The sequence below is a fragment of the Borostomias antarcticus genome (assembly GCF_949987555.1).
Source record: "Borostomias antarcticus genome assembly, chromosome: 1".
Lineage (NCBI taxonomy): Eukaryota > Metazoa > Chordata > Actinopteri > Stomiiformes > Stomiidae > Borostomias > Borostomias antarcticus.
Genome location: NC_140234.1, coordinates 843,500 through 863,916, shown reverse-complemented (window position 1 = coordinate 863,916; position 20,417 = coordinate 843,500). Strand labels below are relative to the sequence as shown.

At 46.4% G+C, this 20,417-nt stretch overlaps 1 protein-coding gene across 1 annotated transcript; it reads right to left on the bottom strand.

Annotated features, from left to right (window-relative positions):
* Positions 1 to 10,667: 10,667 nt before the first annotated feature.
* LOC311317443 (uncharacterized protein) lies at positions 10,668 to 19,831 on the bottom strand. The gene is made up of 3 exons (XM_084448525.1): positions 19,698 to 19,831; positions 11,880 to 12,207; positions 10,668 to 11,350 (listed from the first exon to the last, which is right to left on the bottom strand). Exons 2-3 carry the CDS (start codon positions 12,205 to 12,207, stop codon positions 11,232 to 11,234), a joined length of 447 nt encoding a protein of 148 aa, XP_084304651.1. The 5' UTR covers positions 19,698 to 19,831; the 3' UTR covers positions 10,668 to 11,231.
* Between the last annotated feature and the right edge of the window lie 586 nt (positions 19,832 to 20,417).

Below are 20,417 nucleotides of genomic sequence, written 5' to 3'. Positions count from 1 at the left end.
AGCTACCTAGCTCAGCACTTTCTAACGTTAGCTACCTAGCTCAGCACTTTCTAACGTTAGCTACCTAGCTTAGCACTTTCTAACGTTAGCTACCTAGCTTAGCACTTTCTAACGTTAGCTACCTAGCTCAGCACTTTCTAACGTTAGCTACCTAGCTTAGCACTTTCTAACGTTAGCTACCTAGCTTAGCACTTTCTAACGTTAGCTACCTAGCTTAGCACTTTCTAACGTTAGCTACCTAGCTTAGCACTTTCTAACGTTAGCTACCTAGCTCAGCACTTTCTAACGTTAGCTACCTAGCTTAGCACTTTCTAACACACTAGGCTAACGGCTCTCGTTGTCATGGTTAATGTGAGACCGCGGGCAACTGACCGACCGTCTTAACATATAATATATAATAATAATATAATATAATATTATTAATATAATAATAGCTACTCTCACCTTTCTGGTGGAAAAAAATGCTTATGGGCTCCCAGTCTGCCGCCTTTTCTCCTGGCCTCTCTCTCCACTCTTTTCTCCTGGCCTCTCTCTCCACTCTTTTCTCCTGGCCTCTCTCTCTCTCCACTCTTTCCTCCTGGTCTCTCTCTCCACTCTTTTCTCCTGGCCTCTCTCTCTCTCCACTCTTTCCTCCTGGTCTCTCTCTCCACTCTTTTCTCCTGGCCTCTCTCTCTCTCCACTCTTTTCTCCTGGTCTCTCTCTCCACTCTTTTCTCCTGGCCTCTCTCTCCACTCTTTTCTCCTGGTCTCTCTCTCCACTCTTTTCTCCTGGTCTCTCTCTCCACTCTTTTCTCCTGGTCTCTCTCTCCACTCTTTTCTCCTGGCCTCTCTCTCTCTCCACTCTTTTCTCCTGGCCTCTCTCCCCACTCTTTTCTCCTGGCCTCTCTCTCCACTCTTTCCTCCTGGTCTCTCTCTCCACTCTTTTCTCCTGGCCTCTCTCTCTCTCCACTCTTTTCTCCTGGTCTCTCTCTCCACTCTTTTCTCCTGGCCTCTCTCCCCACTCTTTTCTCCTGGCCTCTCTCTCCACTCTTTTCTCCTGGCCTCTCTCTCCACTCTTTTCTCCTGGCCTCTCTCTCCACTCTTTTCTCCTGGCCTCTCTCTCCACTCTTTTCTCCTGGCCTCTCTCTCCACTCTTTTCTCCTGGTCTCTCTCTCCACTCTTTTCTCCTGGCCTCTCTCTCCACTCTTTTCTCCTGGTCTCTCTCTCCACTCTTTTCTCCTGGCCTCTCTCTCCACTCTTTTCTCCTGGCCTCTCTCTCCACTCTTTTCTCCTGGCCTCTCTCTCCACTCTTTTCTCCTGGTCTCTCTCTCCACTCTTTTCTCCTGGTCTCTCTCTCCACTCTTTTCTCCTGGTCTCTCTCTCCACTCTTTTCTCCTGGCCTCTCTCTCTCTCCACTCTTTTCTCCTGGCCTCTCTCCCCACTCTTTTCTCCTGGCCTCTCTCTCCACTCTTTCCTCCTGGTCTCTCTCTCCACTCTTTTCTCCTGGCCTCTCTCTCTCTCCACTCTTTTCTCCTGGTCTCTCTCTCCACTCTTTTCTCCTGGCCTCTCTCCCCACTCTTTTCTCCTGGCCTCTCTCTCCACTCTTTTCTCCTGGCCTCTCTCTCCACTCTTTTCTCCTGGTCTCTCTCTCCACTCTTTTCTCCTGGTCTCTCTCTCCACTCTTTTCTCCTGGCCTCTCTCTCTCTCCACTCTTTCCTCCTGGTCTCTCTCTCCACTCTTTTCTCCTGGCCTCTCTCTCCACTCTTTTCTCCTGGTCTCTCTCTCCACTCTTTTCTCCTGGTCTCTCTCTCCACTCTTTTCTCCTGGTCTCTCTCTCCACTCTTTTCTCCTGGCCTCTCTCTCTCTCCACTCTTTTCTCCTGGCCTCTCTCTCCACTCTTTTCTCCTGGCCTCTCTCTCCACTCTTTTCTCCTGGCCTCTCTCTCCACTCTTTTCTCCTGGCCTCTCTCTCCACTCTTTTCTCCTGGCCTCTCTCTCCACTCTTTTCTCCTGGTCTCTCTCTCCACTCTTTTCTCCTGGCCTCTCTCTCCACTCTTTTCTCCTGGCCTCTCTCTCCACTCTTTTCTCCTGGCCTCTCTCTCCACTCTTTTCTCCTGGCCTCTCTCTCCACTCTTTTCTCCTGGTCTCTCTCTCCACTCTTTTCTCCTGGTCTCTCTCTCCACTCTTTTCTCCTGGCCTCTCTCTCCACTCTTTTCTGGTGTGTATTTATGTTTGGGCTTGATGTTTATGATTTATCGTTAGGCTATTAGTGCTAGTATTTGACAGCCAGCCGGTATAGTGACGTTAATGTCAAAAGAGGTGAGACTGCCAGCATGAACCATGGCATGGACCAAACCATTTAAGAAGGGGGATATTGAACCATGGCATGGACCAAACCATTTAAGAAGGGGGATATTGAACCATGGCATGGACCAAACCATTTAAGAAGGGGGATATTGAACCATGGCATGGACCAAACCATTTAAGAAGGGGGATATTGCTCAGGAAATTAAAACTTTTTTCATCTGTATTGCATTATTTGTGGCTTAATTTGAATTGTGATACAGCATTAGTGTGACTGATCTACATGCAGAATAATTTCATCCTAGAAAGAGGGACCTCTTGTTTTTTTGTGGGCCCTGCTTGCTAGTGGGCCCTTATAATCATCATCACCTTTCACCCTAAACAACGCGCTGGGTGGAGGTATTGGGCGCTGGGTGGAGGTATTGGGCGCTGGGTGGAGGTATTGGGCGCTGGGTGGAGGTATTGGGCGCTGGGTGGAGGTATTGGTCAATGAGGTAGAGACGCGGATAAAGGATCATTTGGGAACGATGATTTCCCATGTGCTCGACTGATAAGAGCACCTGCTAGGCCTGAGTGGTCCCATTTAGATTATAATGAATTATCTATCATGCAGGCTATATTGGCATTCGTTTAGTGCGGTAGGCCTTATTAGGTGGCTGCTATATCCAAACTGATCATCATTATAAGCCTATAGTGTTGTTGCATGGGTAATGGGGTTTGGATCTATATTGCACGTATGCTTCACAGGGTGGCCCATGAATAAAAGTCATGGCCTACTATAATCCAGCTATATCATATCCAAGGCCCCGTGCGTCATGGCCTTCTATAATCAGCTATATCATATCCAAGGCCCCGTGCGTCATGACTACTATAATCCAGCTATATCATATCCAAGGCCCCGTGCGTCATGACTACTATAATCAGCTATATCATATCCAAGGCCCCGTGCGTCATGACTACTATAATCCAGATATATCAGTGCCTGTATCGAGGTCTTGTAAATATATGGGGTCCATGGACGGGTTTCATGTGATTCTATAAAGCTTTATTATAGCTACACACATGATGATTCATCAAATCAATAATCTAACTTGTTGTATTACTCGGTTCACCACGGATCTTTCAAACGTAAAGATCCTTTCCAGTAATCCAAACTCCATATCCAATTCCTGTTTTGATTTTGGATCATTGACTCACACGAAACAGACTCATTCCGATTCCGATTTCAGAATGATTCAACTGTAACATAGCCTAGGCTATTTGTATTCGTTGGTGTATTCATAAAAACATTTACACACCCGAATATCACAAACAACTTCATCGTAAGGATTGTTGACATAAACCCATTCATCGTCTCGTCATATTCAAGTCTCATCATAATATGGGAGCTATAACGTGCGGGAATGGATGAAGGACTTCAAACAAATTGATAATGAGGACTGTATATTGGAACATCTTGACAGAATTAGATGATTGAATAGAGAATATTATTTAAAACAGAAAAGGGCAGGAGTTCTGGGGAGCCTATACCCACGCCCTAGCGGCATATCTCAATAAAGACTTTTTAACTTTTGGCAGTTGCTTTATTTTGAACGAGAGAATATTATTATAATATTAACACCAAATCCAGGATACTCGTGAAGGCGCCTGCGTTGTTATGAACGGAACGCTGCTAGGCTGCTAGAATCGGCTGCTAGAATAAGACAGCTAATTTATAACAAAGTCTTTATTGAGATATGCCGCTGTGCGCGTGGGTGGGCTCCCCAGCTCAGTCTTGTTGTTCCGACCACGGTTTCATTTGCAATAGCACCTTCATCACACTGAAAGTGCCAATCAAGTGATTTACAGTGATTTTAGAAAGTTGGTGGTTTTGTCAAAAGAGCCTTGCAAACCGTGACGTCACAGAGCGCCCTTGTGACGTGGGCCAGGAGGGGTATAAAAGCCAGAGAGCGACAGAGGAAGAGCAGCCAGAGAGAGAGAGAGGGGGGCGTCTTCCTCTCTTTCCCTGACTCTCTCTCGTGGGCTAGAGAGAGAGAGAGGAGAAGGAGGTATCATCTCGACATCTCCTCCCCCCCCCTCTCTGTCTCACTGAGAGAGACTCACTCACTCTTTCGCTGAGTCTCTCTCAGTGAGCTAGAGAGGGTAGAGAGGGGGGGAGGGGAGATGTCAGGATGGTATCTCCTTCTCCTCTCTCTCTCTCTGGACCACTGAGAGAGAGTCAGGGAGAGAGAGGGAGATGTCCTCTTCTCTCTCTCTCCTCTTCCCTGGCTCGGAGGAGGAGGCGGTGGAGGTGGCAAATTTAAAAATAAATAAAAACCGATTTTAATCATAAAAACTGATTCTGATTCTCATTGTAAGCTATAGTGTTGTTATTAAGATATCCATGTTAGCATATAGGAGTACTGTTACTATAGTTACTGTTAGCACTTCAGACTTAGGGGCTGGGCAGCCTCAGCTCTCCACCTCTGACCAGACCTCCACCTCTGACCAGACCTCCCCCTCTGACCAGACCTCCCCCTCTGACCAGACCTCCCCCTCTGACCAGACCTCCACCTCTGACCAGACCTCCCCCTCTGACCAGACCTCCCCCTCTGACCAGACCTCCACCTCTGACCAGACCTCCCCCTCCACCTCTGACCAGACCTCCACCTCTGACCAGACCTCCCCCTCCTCCTCTGACCAGACCTCCACCTCTGACCAGACCTCCACCTCTGACCAGACCTCCACCTCTGACCAGACCTCCCCCTCTGACCAGACCTCCACCTCTGACCAGACCTCCCCCTCTGACCAGCCCTCCCCCTCTGACCAGACCTCCACCTCTGACCAGACCTCCCCCTCTGACCAGACCTCCACCTCTGACCAGACCTCCACCTCTGACCAGCCCTCCACCTCTGACCAGACCTCCACCTCCACCTCTGACCAGACCTCCACCTCTGACCAGACCTCCCCCTCTGACCAGCCCTCCCCCTCTGACCAGACCTCCACCTCTGACCAGACCTCCCCCTCTGACTAGACCTCCACCTCTGACCAGCCCTCCACCTCTGACCAGCCCTCCACCTCCACCTCTGACCAGACCTCCACCTCTGACCAGACCTCCACCTCTGACCAGACCTCCCCCTCTGACCAGACCTCCACCTCCCCCTCTGACCAGACCTCCCCCTCTGACCAGCCCTCCCCCTCTGACCAGCCCTCCCCCTCTGACCAGCCCTCCACCTCTGACCAGACCCCCACCTCTGACCAGACCTCCACCTCTGACCAGACCTCCACCTCTGACCAGACCTCCACCTCTGACCAGACCTCCACCTCCACCTCTGACCAGACCTCCACCTCTGACCAGACCTCCCCCTCCTCCTCTGACCAGACCTCCCCCTCTGACCAGACCTCCACCTCTGACCAGACCTCCCCCTCTGACCAGACCTCCAGCTCTGACCAGTGGATAAAAGCGCTATATAATTGCAGTGCATTTACCATAGACAGGTATAGGAGACATACAGTAGATATGCAATAGAGGTCCAGTCCAGTAGAGGGCAGTAGGGCCATAGTAGAGGTGTGTATAGGAGACATACAGTAGAGATAGGGTAGCCATACAGGACAGTAGAGGGCAGTAGGGCCATAGTAGAGGTGTGTATAGGAGACAGTAGAGATAGGGTAGCCATACAGGACAGTAGAGGGCAGTAGGGTCATAGTAGAGGTGTGTATAGGAGACATACAGTAGAGATAGGGTAGCCCTACAGGACAGTAGAGGGCAGTAGGGCCATAGTAGAGGTGTGTATAGGAGACAGTAGAGATAGGGTAGCCACACAGGACAGTAGAGGGCAGTAGGGTCATAGTAGAGGTGTGTATAGGAGACAGTAGAGATAGGGTAGCCATACAGGACAGTAGAGGGCAGTAGGGCCATAGTAGAGGTGTGTATAGGAGACAGTAGAGATAGGGTAGCCATACAGGACAGTAGAGGGCAGTAGGGCCATAGTAGATGTGTGTATAGGAGACAGTAGAGATAGGGAAGCCATACAGGACAGTAGAGGGCAGTAGGGCCATAGTAGAGGTGTGTATAGGAGACATACAGTAGAGATAGGGTAGCCCTACAGGACAGTAGAGGGCAGTAGGGCCATAGTAGAGGTGTGTATAGGAGACATACAGTAGAGATAGGGTAGCCATACAGGACAGTAGAGGGCAGTAGGGTCATAGTAGAGGTGTGTATAGGAGACAGTAGAGATAGGGTAGCCATACAGGACAGTAGAGGGCAGTAGGGCCATAGTAGAGGTGTGTATGACATACAGTAGAGATAGGGTAGCCCTACAGGACAGTAGAGGGCAGTAGGGTCATAGTAGAGGTGTGTATAGGAGACATACAGTAGAGATAGGGTAGCCATACAGGACAGTAGAGGGCAGTAGGGCCATAGTAGAGGTGTGTATAGGAGACAGTAGAGATAGGGTAGCCATACAGGACAGTAGAGGCGCAGTAGAGTAGAGCTGCATCGTTTGCAAGCGGAGGTACTTGGTGTCAACTGCAGGTGATTGTCATGGCAGCCAGGGTAATTTTTACATTGGTAAATAGCGCCTGCTGGTGACGTTTCTGACCTCTGAACCCTCCTGTAGTTCATACCAGGCCTGACGGCCATGATACCTCCGCCCGCCCAGAGAGATGTGAGGACCCTCACCCTGACCACTGGAATAGAATTACATCTGATCAAAAGTAAAGGTTCGCTCAAACAGGTCAGGTCTGATTTATTGAGAAAACAAACGAGCGGAAGGACTTGGGGATAACGCACGTGAGTGGCATCCAGCAGAAGTGAAGTAGGCTCGTCTTGCGCTGCCTTATATTAGAGCAATACATGGATGTGACGCTATCAGAGATTTGATTGGCTAACCAAACTGTACACGTCATAAGAAATGGCGGACATCATCAACAGTGGTTGAGAATACAGACACGTCACATGAGAAAGGGCGGTAATTCTTGCAGGGACAATGGATGGTTATTCTGGAGCAGACAACGTCGAGGTGTGTTGACCTCCTGGAGGTCATCCTGTCATGAATGAGGTTAGCACAGCTATGTGAAAGGTTGGGGGAGGTGGTGAATTTACCATTTCTATGACACCACCAAGCCACAAGACTGCCAATCAGCATACAGCTGTTTACCAAACACAACACTGAGTCTAGTCCTCTGAGACTAGCACCCATCTGTCTCTCTGCTTCTAGTACACGTCTCTGATTCTAGTATGTATCTGTCTCTCTGCTTCTAGTACACGTCTCTGATTCTAGTATGTATCTGTCTCTCTGCTTCTAGTACACGTCTCTGATTCTAGTATGTATCCGTCTCTCTGCTTCTAGTACATGTCTCTCTGCTTCTAGTACCTGTCTCTCTGATTCTAGTATGTATCCGTCTCTCTGCTTCTAGTACCTGTCTCTCTGATTCTAGTATGTATCCGTCTCTCTGCTTCTAGTACCTGTCTCTCTGATTCTAGTACACGTCTATGATTCTAGTATGTATCCGTCTCTCTGCTTCTAGTACATGTCTCTCTGCTTCTAGTACCTGTCTCTCTGATTCTAGTATGTATCCGTCTCTCTGCTTCTAGTACACACCGTACCTGTACCTGTCTCTCTGCTTCTAGTACACACCGTACCTGTATCTGTCACTGCTTCTAGTACGCACCGTACCTGTCTCTCTGCTTCTAGTACACACCGTACCTGTCTCTCTGCTTCTAGTACACACCGGACCTGTACCTGTCTCTCTGCTTCTAGTACACACCGTACCTGTACCTGTCTCTCTGCTTCTAGTACGCACCGTACCTGTCTCTCTGCTTCTAGTACACACCGTACCTGTCTCTCTGCTTCTAGTACGCACCGTACCTGTCTCTCTGCTTCTAGTACACGTCTATGATTCTAGTATGTATCCGTCTCTCCGCTTCTAGTACATGTCTCTCTGCTTCTAGTACCTGTCTCTCTGCTTCTAGTATGTATCCGTCTCTCTGCTTCTAGTACACACCGTACCTGTACCTGTCTCTCTGCTTCTAGTACACACCGTACCTGTACCTGTCTCTCTGCTTCTAGTACACACCGTACCTGTCTCTCTGCTTCTAGTACGCACCGTACCTGTCTCTCTGCTTCTAGTACACACCGTACCTGTCTCTCTGCTTCTAGTACACACCGTACCTGTATCTGTCTCTGCTTCTACTACGCACCGTACCTGTACCTGTCTCTCTGCTTCTAGTACACACCGTACCTGTCTCTCTGCTTCTAGTACGCACCGTACCTGTCTCTCTGCTTCTAGTACACACCGTACCTGTCTCTCTGCTTCTAGTACACTCCGTACCTGTCTCTCTGCTTCTAGTACACACCGTACCTGTCTCTCTCTCTCTGGAGGGGGATACTGGGTCTCTCTGTCACAGCAGCTGTTTTAAACAGATCCAGCTCACGGCTCCTGCTGGCTGAAGCCTTGGTTCTCAGAATGACCTTTCAGAAATAGAACCAAACCAGAACCCTCTGGCCCCTTCCCCGGCCTCCCCAGCCTCCCCAGCCTCCCCAGCCTCCCCAGCCCCTCCCCCATCTCACTCCTCTGACCCAGGCTCCAAACTAAAGGTGAGGAGTGTGTGTGTGTGTGTGTGTGTGTGTGTGTGGGGGGGGGGGGAGGGAGGGGGGGGGGGGTTATATCCCAAAATAAGTTGCTGGACAAGTATAGCCAGCTAACACACACCTACCACTAGCCTGGCTTTGACTACACTCATAAGTCTCACCATGATTTTATTTAAAATCTTCTGTTTATTTGTTTACTTTTAGGACTACAGATAGAAATGTGCTTCCTGCTAAATCTGGTGCACCCATCTTTTTATTTCTAAGAAATGATCACTGTCTGTGGACACACAGTCCTTATTAAACTAAATGAACTAAACGTTCATACTCAAGCCTGTCCAGCTAGACTGGCTTATCGGCATTCACTCCTAGCTAACAAACTATTTACATGGGCAGTAAAGCCCCAAGCTAGGCTAATGTTTCCATGTGCAGTAAAGCCCCAAGCTAGGCTAATGTTTCCATGTGCAGTAAAGCCCCAAGCTAGGCTAATGTTTCCATGTGCAGTAAAGCCCCAAGCTAGGCTAATGTTTACATGTGCAGTAAAGCCCCAAGCTAGGCTAATTTTCCATGGGCAGTAAAGCCCCAAGCTAGGCTAATGTTTACATGTGCAGTAAAGCCCCAAGCTAGGCTAATGTTTACATGTGCAGTAAAGCCCCAAGCTAGGCTAATGTTTCCATGGGCAGTAGCCCCAAGCTAGGCTAATGTTTCCATGTGCAGTAAAGCCCCAAGCTAGGCTAATGTTTCCATGGGCAGTAGCCCCAAGCTAGGCTAATGTTTCCATGTGCAGTAAAGCCCCAAGCTAGGCTAATGTTTCCATGTGCAGTAAAGCCCCAAGCTAGGCTAATGTTTCCATGTGCAGTAAAGCCCCAAGCTAGGCTAATGTTTCCATGGGCAGTAGCCCCAAGCTAGGCTAATGTTTACATGTGCAGTAAAGCCCCAAGCTAGGCTAATGTTTACATGTGCAGTAAAGCCCCAAGCTAGGCTAATGTTTACATGTGCAGTAAAGCCCCAAGCTAGGCTAATGTTTCCATGTGCAGTAAAGCCCCAAGCTAGGCTAATGTTTCCATGTGCAGTAAAGCCCCAAGCTAGGCTAATGTTTCCATGGGCAGTAAAGCCCCAAGCTAGGCTAATGTTTACATGTGCAGTAAAGCCCCAAGCTAGGCTAATGTTTCCATGGGCAGTAGCCCCAAGCTAGGCTAATGTTTCCATGTGCAGTAAAGCCCCAAGCTAGGCTAATGTTTCCATGGGCAGTAGCCCCAAGCTAGGCTAATGTTTACATGTGCAGTAAAGCCCCAAGCTAGGCTAATGTTTCCATGTGCAGTAAAGCCCCAAGCTAGGCTAATGTTTCCATGTGCAGTAAAGCCCCAAGCTAGGCTAATGTTTCCATGGGCAGTAGCCCCAAGCTAGGCTAATGTTTACATGTGCAGTAAAGCCCCAAGCTAGGCTAATGTTTACATGTGCAGTAAAGCCCCAAGCTAGGCTAATGTTTCCATGGGCAGTAGCCCCAAGCTAGGCTAATGTTTACATGTGCAGTAAAGCCCCAAGCTAGGCTAATGTTTCCATGTGCAGTAAAGCCCCAAGCTAGGCTAATGTTTCCATGTGCAGTAAAGCCCCAAGCTAGGCTAATGTTTCCATGGGCAGTAGCCCCAAGCTAGGCTAATGTTTACATGTGCAGTAAAGCCCCAAGCTAGGCTAATGTTTACATGTGCAGTAAAGCCAGGCTACACTTGATCTTTCTTGATCTGCCTTCCGTGTTTGTGGAGGGACAAGTCTGCAAACATCCATAAAATGCAAATATTCCAAATGTTTATGGTATTTATTTTATGACAGTAAAGCATATCAGTCTCAATTATCTCCAGTATATGAAATACAAACAAATATACATCAATATAAACGGTTAACTAGCCACGTTATTCACATTTCCTTATGAAGACAACATTTTCCAAGCGCAGGCACTGCACTCTAATTGTTAGGCGTTTTTTGGATTTGGCAAAGTTACACAAAGTCCTGATTGAATCATAAAACAGAAATTGGCCAGCATGACAAACTCAGAGGACACTTGAGATTCAACTCTGGGACTCGCTTTAAAAGGTTAGGGGTCAGGGGTCGGTTAAAGGCAGGGTTTGAGCCATGGATTGAATCTATAAAGTTTTCTCTCAATCCCTTAACCTCCTCCGCCTCTGAACTGAGAGAGGACACAAGGAATCCAGACTTTTGTGGTTCAACCCTTGCTGGGGTTCAGGGGTCAGGGGGTGGTGGTGGGGTTCAGGGGTCGTGGTGGGGTTCAGGGGTCAGGGGTCGTGGTGGGGTTCAGGGGTCAGGGGTCGTGGTGGGGTTCAGGGGTCAGGGTCACAGTGTGGCGGTGTCCGGCCGAGCGGTCCTCAGGTCATCATGTCCATGAGGCAGCAGCAGCAGAGCGCCGTCCAACAGGCTGTGAGACACGCCTCTCCTCCTCCTCCTCCTCCTCCTCCTCCTCGCCGCTCCTCCTGAACCACGTAGACTGACGGACACACAGAGGAAACAGGTAGAGAAGGAAATGAAGGACTGAATGTATGAATACTACCTCTTTTCTCTCCCACGTGTTTACCTCCATCCCTCATCATCCCTCTCTTCTCCATCCCTCATCCTCCTCCCTCTCTCCTCCATCCCTCATCCTCCTCCCTCTCTCCTCCATCCCTCATCCTCCTCCCTCTCTCCTCCATCCCTCATCCTCCTCCCTCCTCCATCCCTCCCTCTCTCCTCCATCCCTCATCCTCCTCCCTCCCTCTCTCCTCCATCCCTCATCATCCAGCCCTCCCTCTCTCCTCCATCCCTCATCCTCCTCCCTCTCTCCTCCATCCCTCCCTCTCTCCTCCATCCCTCATCCTCCTCCCTCTCTCCTCCATCCCTCCCTCTCTCCTCCATCCCTCATCATCCAGCCCTCCCTCTCTCCTCCATACCTCATCCTCCTCCCTCTCTCCTCCACACCTCTAATCTCTTCAGCCCCCCCCTCCTCCAGCCCCGCCCCTCTCAAGCCCCGCCCCTCTCACCTGTGTTCTTGGGGGCTTCCCCATACATATGTGGGCCAGAGCCGGGGGTGGGCTCCTGCCAGCCATACTGGGCCTGGGGGTGGCCAGGAGGGGGGGGTTGGTACCCCTGGTACCCAGGCTGGCCCTGGTAGGCCCCGGGGGGGATGGGGGGCCCCGGGTAAGCCTGACTCTGGTAGCCCTGGGGGGGGTAGGCCTGGGTGGGGTAGGCCTGGGGCTGGCTCTGGTAGGCTGGGTCTGGGTACACCGGCTGGGGTTGGTAGCCAGGGCCAGGGCCAGGGTAGCCGGGGGCCGTGGGGCCCCCGTAGGGAGGGGGCTGATCGTAGTTCATCTGGGGGGGGGGGCACACAAGTATGAACACTGATTTTTTTTTTTTAACACAGTCGATCAATCCGGTCTTTTGCCTCCCAGCCTCTCCTCCTCTTTCCTGGATTGATGTTCTTTAGGAGGACGACCCAGCAGAGACACAGACAGACAGAGAGAGAGAGAGACAGACAGACAGACAGACAGACAGACAGACAGAGGAGACCAAGCAGAGACAGACAGACACACAGACAGACAGACAGACAGACAGACGAGACCCAGCAGAGACACACAGACAGACAGACAGACAGACAGACAGACAGACAGACAGACAGGCAGACAGAGGAGACCAAGCAGAGACAGACAGACAGACAGACAGACAGACAAACAGACAGACAGAGGGACAGACAGACAGACAGGCAGAGGGACAGGCAGACAGGCAGAGGGACAGACAGACAGACAGGCAGGCAGACAGGCAGGCAGACAGACAGAGGGACAGACAGACAGACAGGCAGACAGACAGACAGACAGGCAGAGGCATTGCTAGAGAGATAAATGCTGCATTGTGTTCATCTGTAATGGAAGGATAACGGAATGCTCTGTTGTCATGGAAACTAGACCATAATCCCCGTCACATGTCAGAAACGCCATGAGACCATATTAGAATGAGACCATATTAGAAAGAGACCATATTAGAATGAGACCATATTAGAATGAGACCCTATTAGAATGAGACCATATTAGAATGAGACCATATTAGAAAGAGACCATATTAGAAAGAGACCATATTAGAATGAGACCATATTAGAATGAGACCAGAATGGACACAACCAGAGTCATTCAGAAAGAATGAATCTCTTTCCACTCAAAGATTGATTGTCACTATGGACTCATATACTGTAGAGAGAATGAATCTACGTGGTCACAACAGTCATTTAGAGAGTGAATCTACGTGGTCACAACAGTCATTTAGAGAGTGAATCTACGTGGTCACAACAGTCATTTAGAGAGTGAATCTACGTGGTCACAACAGTCATTTAGAGAGTGAATCTACGTGGTCACAACAGTCATTTAGAGAATGAATCTACGTGGTCACAACAGTCATTTAGAGAATGAATCTACGTGGTCACAACAGTCATTTAGAGAGTGAATCTACGTGGTCACAACAGTCATTTAGAGAATGAATCTACGTGGTCACAACAGTCATTTAGAGAGTGAATCTACGTGGTCACAACAGTCATTTAGAGAGTGAATCTACGTGGTCACAACAGTCATTTAGAGAGTGAATCTACGTGGTCACAACAGTCATTTAGAGAGTGAATCTACGTGGTCACAACAGTCATTTAGAGAATGAATCTACGTGGTCACAACAGTCATTTAGAGAATGAATCTACGTGGTCACAACAGTCATTTAGAGAGTGAATCTACGTGGTCACAACAGTCATTTAGAGAATGAATCTACGTGGTCACAACAGTCATTTAGAGAGTGAATCTACGTGGTCACAACAGTCATTTAGAGAGTGAATCTACGTGGTCACAACAGTCATTTAGAGAGTGAATCTACGTGGTCACAACAGTCATTTAGAGAGTGAATCTACGTGGTCACAACAGTCATTTAGAGAATGAATCTACGTGGTCACAAAAGTCATTTAGAGAATGAATCTACGTGGTCACAACAGTCATTTAGAGAGTGAATCTACGTGGTCACAACAGTCATTTAGAGAATGAATCTACGTGGTCACAACAGTCATTTAGAGAGTGAATCTACGTGGTCACAACAGTCATTTAGAGAGTGAATCTACGTGGTCACAACAGTCATTTAGAGAATGAATCTACGTGGTCACAACAGTCATTTAGAGAGTGAATCTACGTGTTCACAACAGTCATTTAGAGAATGAATCTACGTGGTCACAACAGTCATTTAGAGAGTGAATCTACGTGGTCACAACAGTCATTTAGAGAATGAATCTACATGGTCACAACAGTCATTTAGAGAGTGAATCTACGTGGTCACAACAGTCATTTAGAGAGTGAATCTACGTGGTCACAACAGTCATTTAGAGAATGAATCTACGTGGTCACAACAGTCATTTAGAGAGTGAATCTACGTGGTCACAACAGTCATTTAGAGAATGAATCTACGTGGTCACAACAGTCATTTAGAGAGTGAATCTACGTGGTCACAACAGTCATTTAGAGAATGAATCTACGTGGTCACAACAGTCATTTAGAGAATGAATCTACGTGGTCACAACAGTCATTTAGAGAGTGAATCTACGTGGTCACAACAGTCATTTAGAGAATGAATCTACGTGGTCACAACAGTCATTTAGAGAGTGAATCTACGTGGTCACAACAGTCATTTAGAGAATGAATCTACGTGGTCACAACAGTCATTTAGAGAATGAATCTACGTGGTCACAACAGTCATTTAGAGAGTGAATCTACGTGGTCACAACAGTCATTTAGAGAATGAATCTACGTGGTCACAACAGTCATTTAGAGAATGAATCTACGTGGTCACAACAGTCATTTAGAGAGTGAATCTACGTGGTCACAACAGTCATTTAGAGAATGAATCTACGTGGTCACAACAGTCATTTAGAGAATGAATCTACGTGGTCACAGCAGTCATTTAGAGAATGAATCTACGTGGTCACAACAGTCATTTAGAGAATGAATCTACGTGGTCACAACAGTCATTTAGAGAATGAATCTACGTGGTCACAACAGTCATTTAGAGAATGAATCTACGTGGTCACAACAGTCATTTAGAGAATGAATCTACGTGGTCACAACAGTCATTTAGAGAGTGAATCTACGTGGTCACAACAGTCATTTAGAGAGTGAATCTACGTGGTCACAACAGTCATTTAGAGAATGAATCTACGTGGTCACAACAGTCATTTAGAGAGTGAATCTACGTGGTCACAACAGTCATTTAGAGAATGAATCTACGTGGTCACAACAGTCATTTAGAGAGTGAATCTACGTGGTCACAACAGTCATTTAGAGAATGAATCTACGTGGTCACAACAGTCATTTAGAGAATGAATCTACGTGGTCACAACAGTCATTTAGAGAGTGAATCTACGTGGTCACAACAGTCATTTAGAGAATGAATCTACGTGGTCACAACAGTCATTTAGAGAATGAATCTACGTGGTCACAACAGTCATTTAGAGAGTGAATCTACGTGGTCACAACAGTCATTTAGAGAATGAATCTACGTGGTCACAACAGTCATTTAGAGAATGAATCTACGTGGTCACAACAGTCATTTAGAGAGTGAATCTACGTGGTCACAACAGTCATTTAGAGAATGAATCTATGTGGTCACAACAGTCATTTAGAGAATGAATCTACATGGTCACAACAGTCATTTAGAGAATGAATCTACGTGGTCACAACAGTCATTTAGAGAATGAATCTACGTGGTCACAACAGTCATTTAGAGAGTGAATCTACGTGGTCACAACAGTCATTTAGAGAGTGAATGTACGTGGTCACAACAGTCATTTAGAGAATGAATCTACGTGGTCACAACAGTCATTTAGAGAATGAATCTACGTGGTCACAACAGTCATTTAGAGAGTGAATCTACGTGGTCACAACAGTCATTTAGAGAATGAATCTACGTGGTCACAACAGTCATTTAGAGAATGAATCTACGTGGTCACAACAGTCATTTAGAGAGTGAATCTACGTGGTCACAACAGTCATTTAGAGAGTGAATCTACGTGGTCACAACAGTCATTTAGAGAGTGAATCTACGTGGTCACAACAGTCATTTAGAGAATGAATCTACGTGGTCACAACAGTCATTTAGAGAATGAATCTACGTGGTCACAACAGTCATTTAGAGAATGAATCTACGTGGTCACAGCAGTCATTTAGAGAATGAATCTACGTGGTCACAACAGTCATTTAGAGAGTGAATCTACGTGGTCACAGCAGTCATTTAGAGAATTAATCTACGTGGTCACAACAGTCATTTAGAGAATTAATCTACGTGGTCACAACAGTCATTTAGAGAATTAATCTACGTGGTCACAACAGTCATTTAGAGAGTGAATCTACGTGGTCACAACAGTCATTTAGAGAGTGAATGTACGTGGTCACAACAGTCATTTAGAGAATGAATCTACGTGGTCACAACAGTCATTTAGAGAATGAATCTACGTGGTCACAACAGTCATTTAGAGAATGAATCTACGTGGTCACAACAGTCATTTAGAGAATGAATCTACGTGGTCACAGCAGTCATTTAGAGAATGAATCTACGTGGTCACAGCAGTCATTTAGAGAATTAATCTACGTGGTCACAACAGTCATTTAGAGAATTAATCTACGTGGTCACAACAGTCATTTAGAGAATGAATCTACGTGGTCACAACAGTCATTTAGAGAGTGAATGTACGTGGTCACAACAGTCATTTAGAGAGTGAATCTACGTGGTCACAACAGTCATTTAGAGAGTGAATCTACGTGGTCACAACAGTCATTTAGAGAATGAATCTACGTGGTCACAACAGTCATTTAGAGAGTGAATCTACGTGGTCACAACAGTCATTTAGAGAATGAATCTACGTGGTCACAACAGTCATTTAGAGAATGAATCTACGTGGTCACAACAGTCATTTAGAGAATGAATCTACGTGGTCACAACAGTCATTTAGAGAATGAATCTACGTGGTCACAACAGTCATTTAGAGAGTGAATCTACGTGGTCACAACAGTCATTTAGAGAATGAATCTACGTGGTCACAACAGTCATTTAGAGAATGAATCTACGTGGTCACAACAGTCATTTAGAGAATGAATCTACGTGGTCACAACAGTCATTTAGAGAATGAATCTACGTGGTCACAACAGTCATTTAGAGAATGAATCTACGTGGTCACAACAGTCATTTAGAGAGTGAATCTACGTGGTCACAACAGTCATTTAGAGAGTGAATCTACGTGGTCACAACAGTCATTTAGAGAATGAATCTACGTGGTCACAACAGTCATTTAGAGAATGAATCTACGTGGTCACAACAGTCATTTAGAGAATGAATCTACGTGGTCACAACAGTCATTTAGAGAATGAATCTACGTGGTCACAACAGTCATTTAGAGAATGAATCTACGTGGTCACAACAGTCATTTAGAGAGTGAATCTACGTGGTCACAACAGTCATTTAGAGAGTGAATCTACGTGGTCACAACAGTCATTTAGATTATGAATCTACGTGGTCACAACAGTCATTTAGAGAATGAATCTACGTGGTCACAACAGTCATTTGGAGAGTGAATCTACGTGGTCACAACAGTCATTTAGAGAGTGAATCTACGTGGTCACAACAGTCATTTAGAGAATGAATCTACGTGGTCACAACAGTCATTTAGAGAATGAATCTACGTGGTCACAACAGTCATTTAGAGAGTGAATCTACGTGGTCACAACAGTCATTTAGAGAGTGAATCTACGTGGTCACAACAGTCATTTAGAGAGTGAATCGACGTGGTCACAACAGTCATTTAGAGAGTGAATCTACGTGGTCACAACAGTCATTTAGAGAGTGAATCTACGTGGTCACAACAGTCATTTAGAGAATGAATCGCTATGTGGTCACAGATTCATTGTGACAAAAGGAGTCATTTAGATAGACTGAATCTATATGGAACAACACATGGCTGTGAGATTCCCCTTGTCCTCCTGGAGAGAGAGTGTGTGTGTGTGTGTGTGTGTGTGTGTGTGTGTGTGTGTGTGTGTGTGTGTGTGTGTGTGTGCGTGTGTTTGAGATTCCCCTTGTCCTCCTGGAGAGAGAGAGAGAGTGTGTGTGTGTGTGTGTGTGTGTGTGTGTGTGTGTGTGTGTGTGTGTGTGTGTGTGAGATTCCCCTTGTCCTCCTGGAGAGAGAGTGTGTGTGTGTTAATGGAGGCCTTGTGGCAGGGTTGGACAGAGAGGTCTCAGACTGTGACCACACCAGTGTGTGTGTGTGTGTGTGTGTGTGTGTGTGTGTGTGTGTGTGTGTGTGTGCGTGTGTTCAGAGAGGAGACATTCCTGCAGTTTGACATTTGGACTGAATGGGACAAAATCGATTTTGCGGTGATCACGGGATCCATGTTTCAATCTTGCCCAGTAAATAAGTTAATTCATTCGTTATCTCACCTTGATAATTGCATAGCCTGGCGTAACAGATTGGCTGGGGCAAGGGGGCACTGCCCCCCCTGGTGGCCAGATGAGCAAACTGTCTGCAACGCGTCCAAAACATGTATTCTAGAGACTGGGTTGCGACCGGATCAGAGAAATGCACTGAACGGCTCCTGCTTGCGTGAGAATTGATTGTGCTGATTCCTCATCCAGTTATGGGTGGATGGAAAACTTTCAACTGAATGTTCATTGTTCTGATAATTGTAGTTATAGCAACATAAGAGTGGCAGCTTTGACAGCAACCCAAATGAGCTCATCCCATAGCTGTAGTAGGCCTACCATTGCTAGCTAGCCATGAACGAACTGTTGGATACTGCATATTTGCTGTGCAACGTATCCATTGTCCAGTTGTCAAATCGATTATGCACGCACTATTATTCTTTGATATAAATGCAGATAGGCTATATGTGAAGAGGCAATTGCTGGATTCTAATAGGCCTACGCTGTTTATAATGACACATCCCGACATTGAAGCATGAAAGGCGTAGCATACATTCTGTTTTAATGAAGAAATAAAAAGTCTGTAAACTCTGCCTAAAAGCATTTATTTGGTCTCATTTATTATCTTAAGTATTTAATACGTGTGGGTGTTTTCAATCATAATATTGTATTCTTGATACAAGAATGTTGACACTTCATGTAGCATATTTCAGTAGCAGGCTATTCAACAGGTTGAATGAATGAAATTAATTAATTAAATATTAATATAGCCTAGGCTTTGAAACATTCGTAGGCCTGTTTTCTTGCCTATGTGAATGAATATAGGCCCATAATCTGACTTGCCGTGTTGCTTAGCTCTGGTCCAGGCAGTCAGGAGCCATTCACCTTTCACTTTTGTCACTGTTTGCAGTATCTACAGAAATTGGTTATATATTAATATTATTTCGTTACTCACGAAGTGAAGACAGTTTTAGAACAATGAAAGACATGAAGTGCAGACATTGCCTAAGAGAAAGGAGGCGCAGTTGAACGAAACGTGGATATTGGAAAGAATAAGCACTGTTTTGAAATGTTGTGGGTCAATCATGCAGCTGTAACAGAATATGCGTATAATATGCGCATTCCAATGTCCGTGTATTTTTACCGCTATTATAATCCCTATTTGATGAGAGGGGGGGGGGGGGGGTTAGGGGCGGGGGGGGGGGGCTGGGACTCACTGCCCCCCCTGATCAAAAAGTCAAACTGCGCATATGGTAACAGCTTAGACCATCTAGTTTTTACCAATAGGGATTTATCATCCTGATAGTCGGCTACTTTGATATAGTGGATTGTAGAAATACAACATTCAGGTCAGAAGACAGAAATAAAGCGGTATTTACCTCTGATGGGACTTGCGCGGACTCTTTATACTCGGTCGAAGTTCACAGAAACCTTTCAGACTATTGTCTTAATTAGTTTTACGTGAATATCCACGGACAGAGATCCTGCTCATATTGCGGGTCCCTCGCTGACGGGTCATGTGACAGAAACAGCTGAGAAGTTAATGACCCGACATGGGCCCCGTCCGAATACTTGCACAAAGTGTCCTTCCTTCTTTCCCTCCTTTCGGTCCTGAGATAAACAGTCAAGTAGAACTTTCCTCTATAAGAGTCAGAGTAAAGGTCTATTTATGTGGGCCGATATCTGAAATACATTTGGCCAATCGGCGACTGGCTCAAATAAATGAAGGAAGGTGTGAAGAAGGACGCGAATCTGAGTTGGACTCGGTCCCCCACTTACCGTCACGTGACTGATCACAACCCGTGACCGTCATTACAAGGGTTATAAAAATGACTCAGTAAAACATAAACATCACTTCACGTCTCAGTCTTGTTATCTTGTTAAATATCTTCGCTGCTGATTAAGCTCTTGCCTTTTCCCACTAGTCTAATTCACTTTAAAATGACTTTATACAGGTCACATGGGAACCTATTAATTCAAGGTAATTAGACTATTAATTCAAGGTAATTAGGCTATTAATTCAAGGTAATTAGGCTATTAATTCAAGGTAATTAGGCTATGTAGTCTAATTATGTCAGTGGTTTTCCATACAAAGGGAA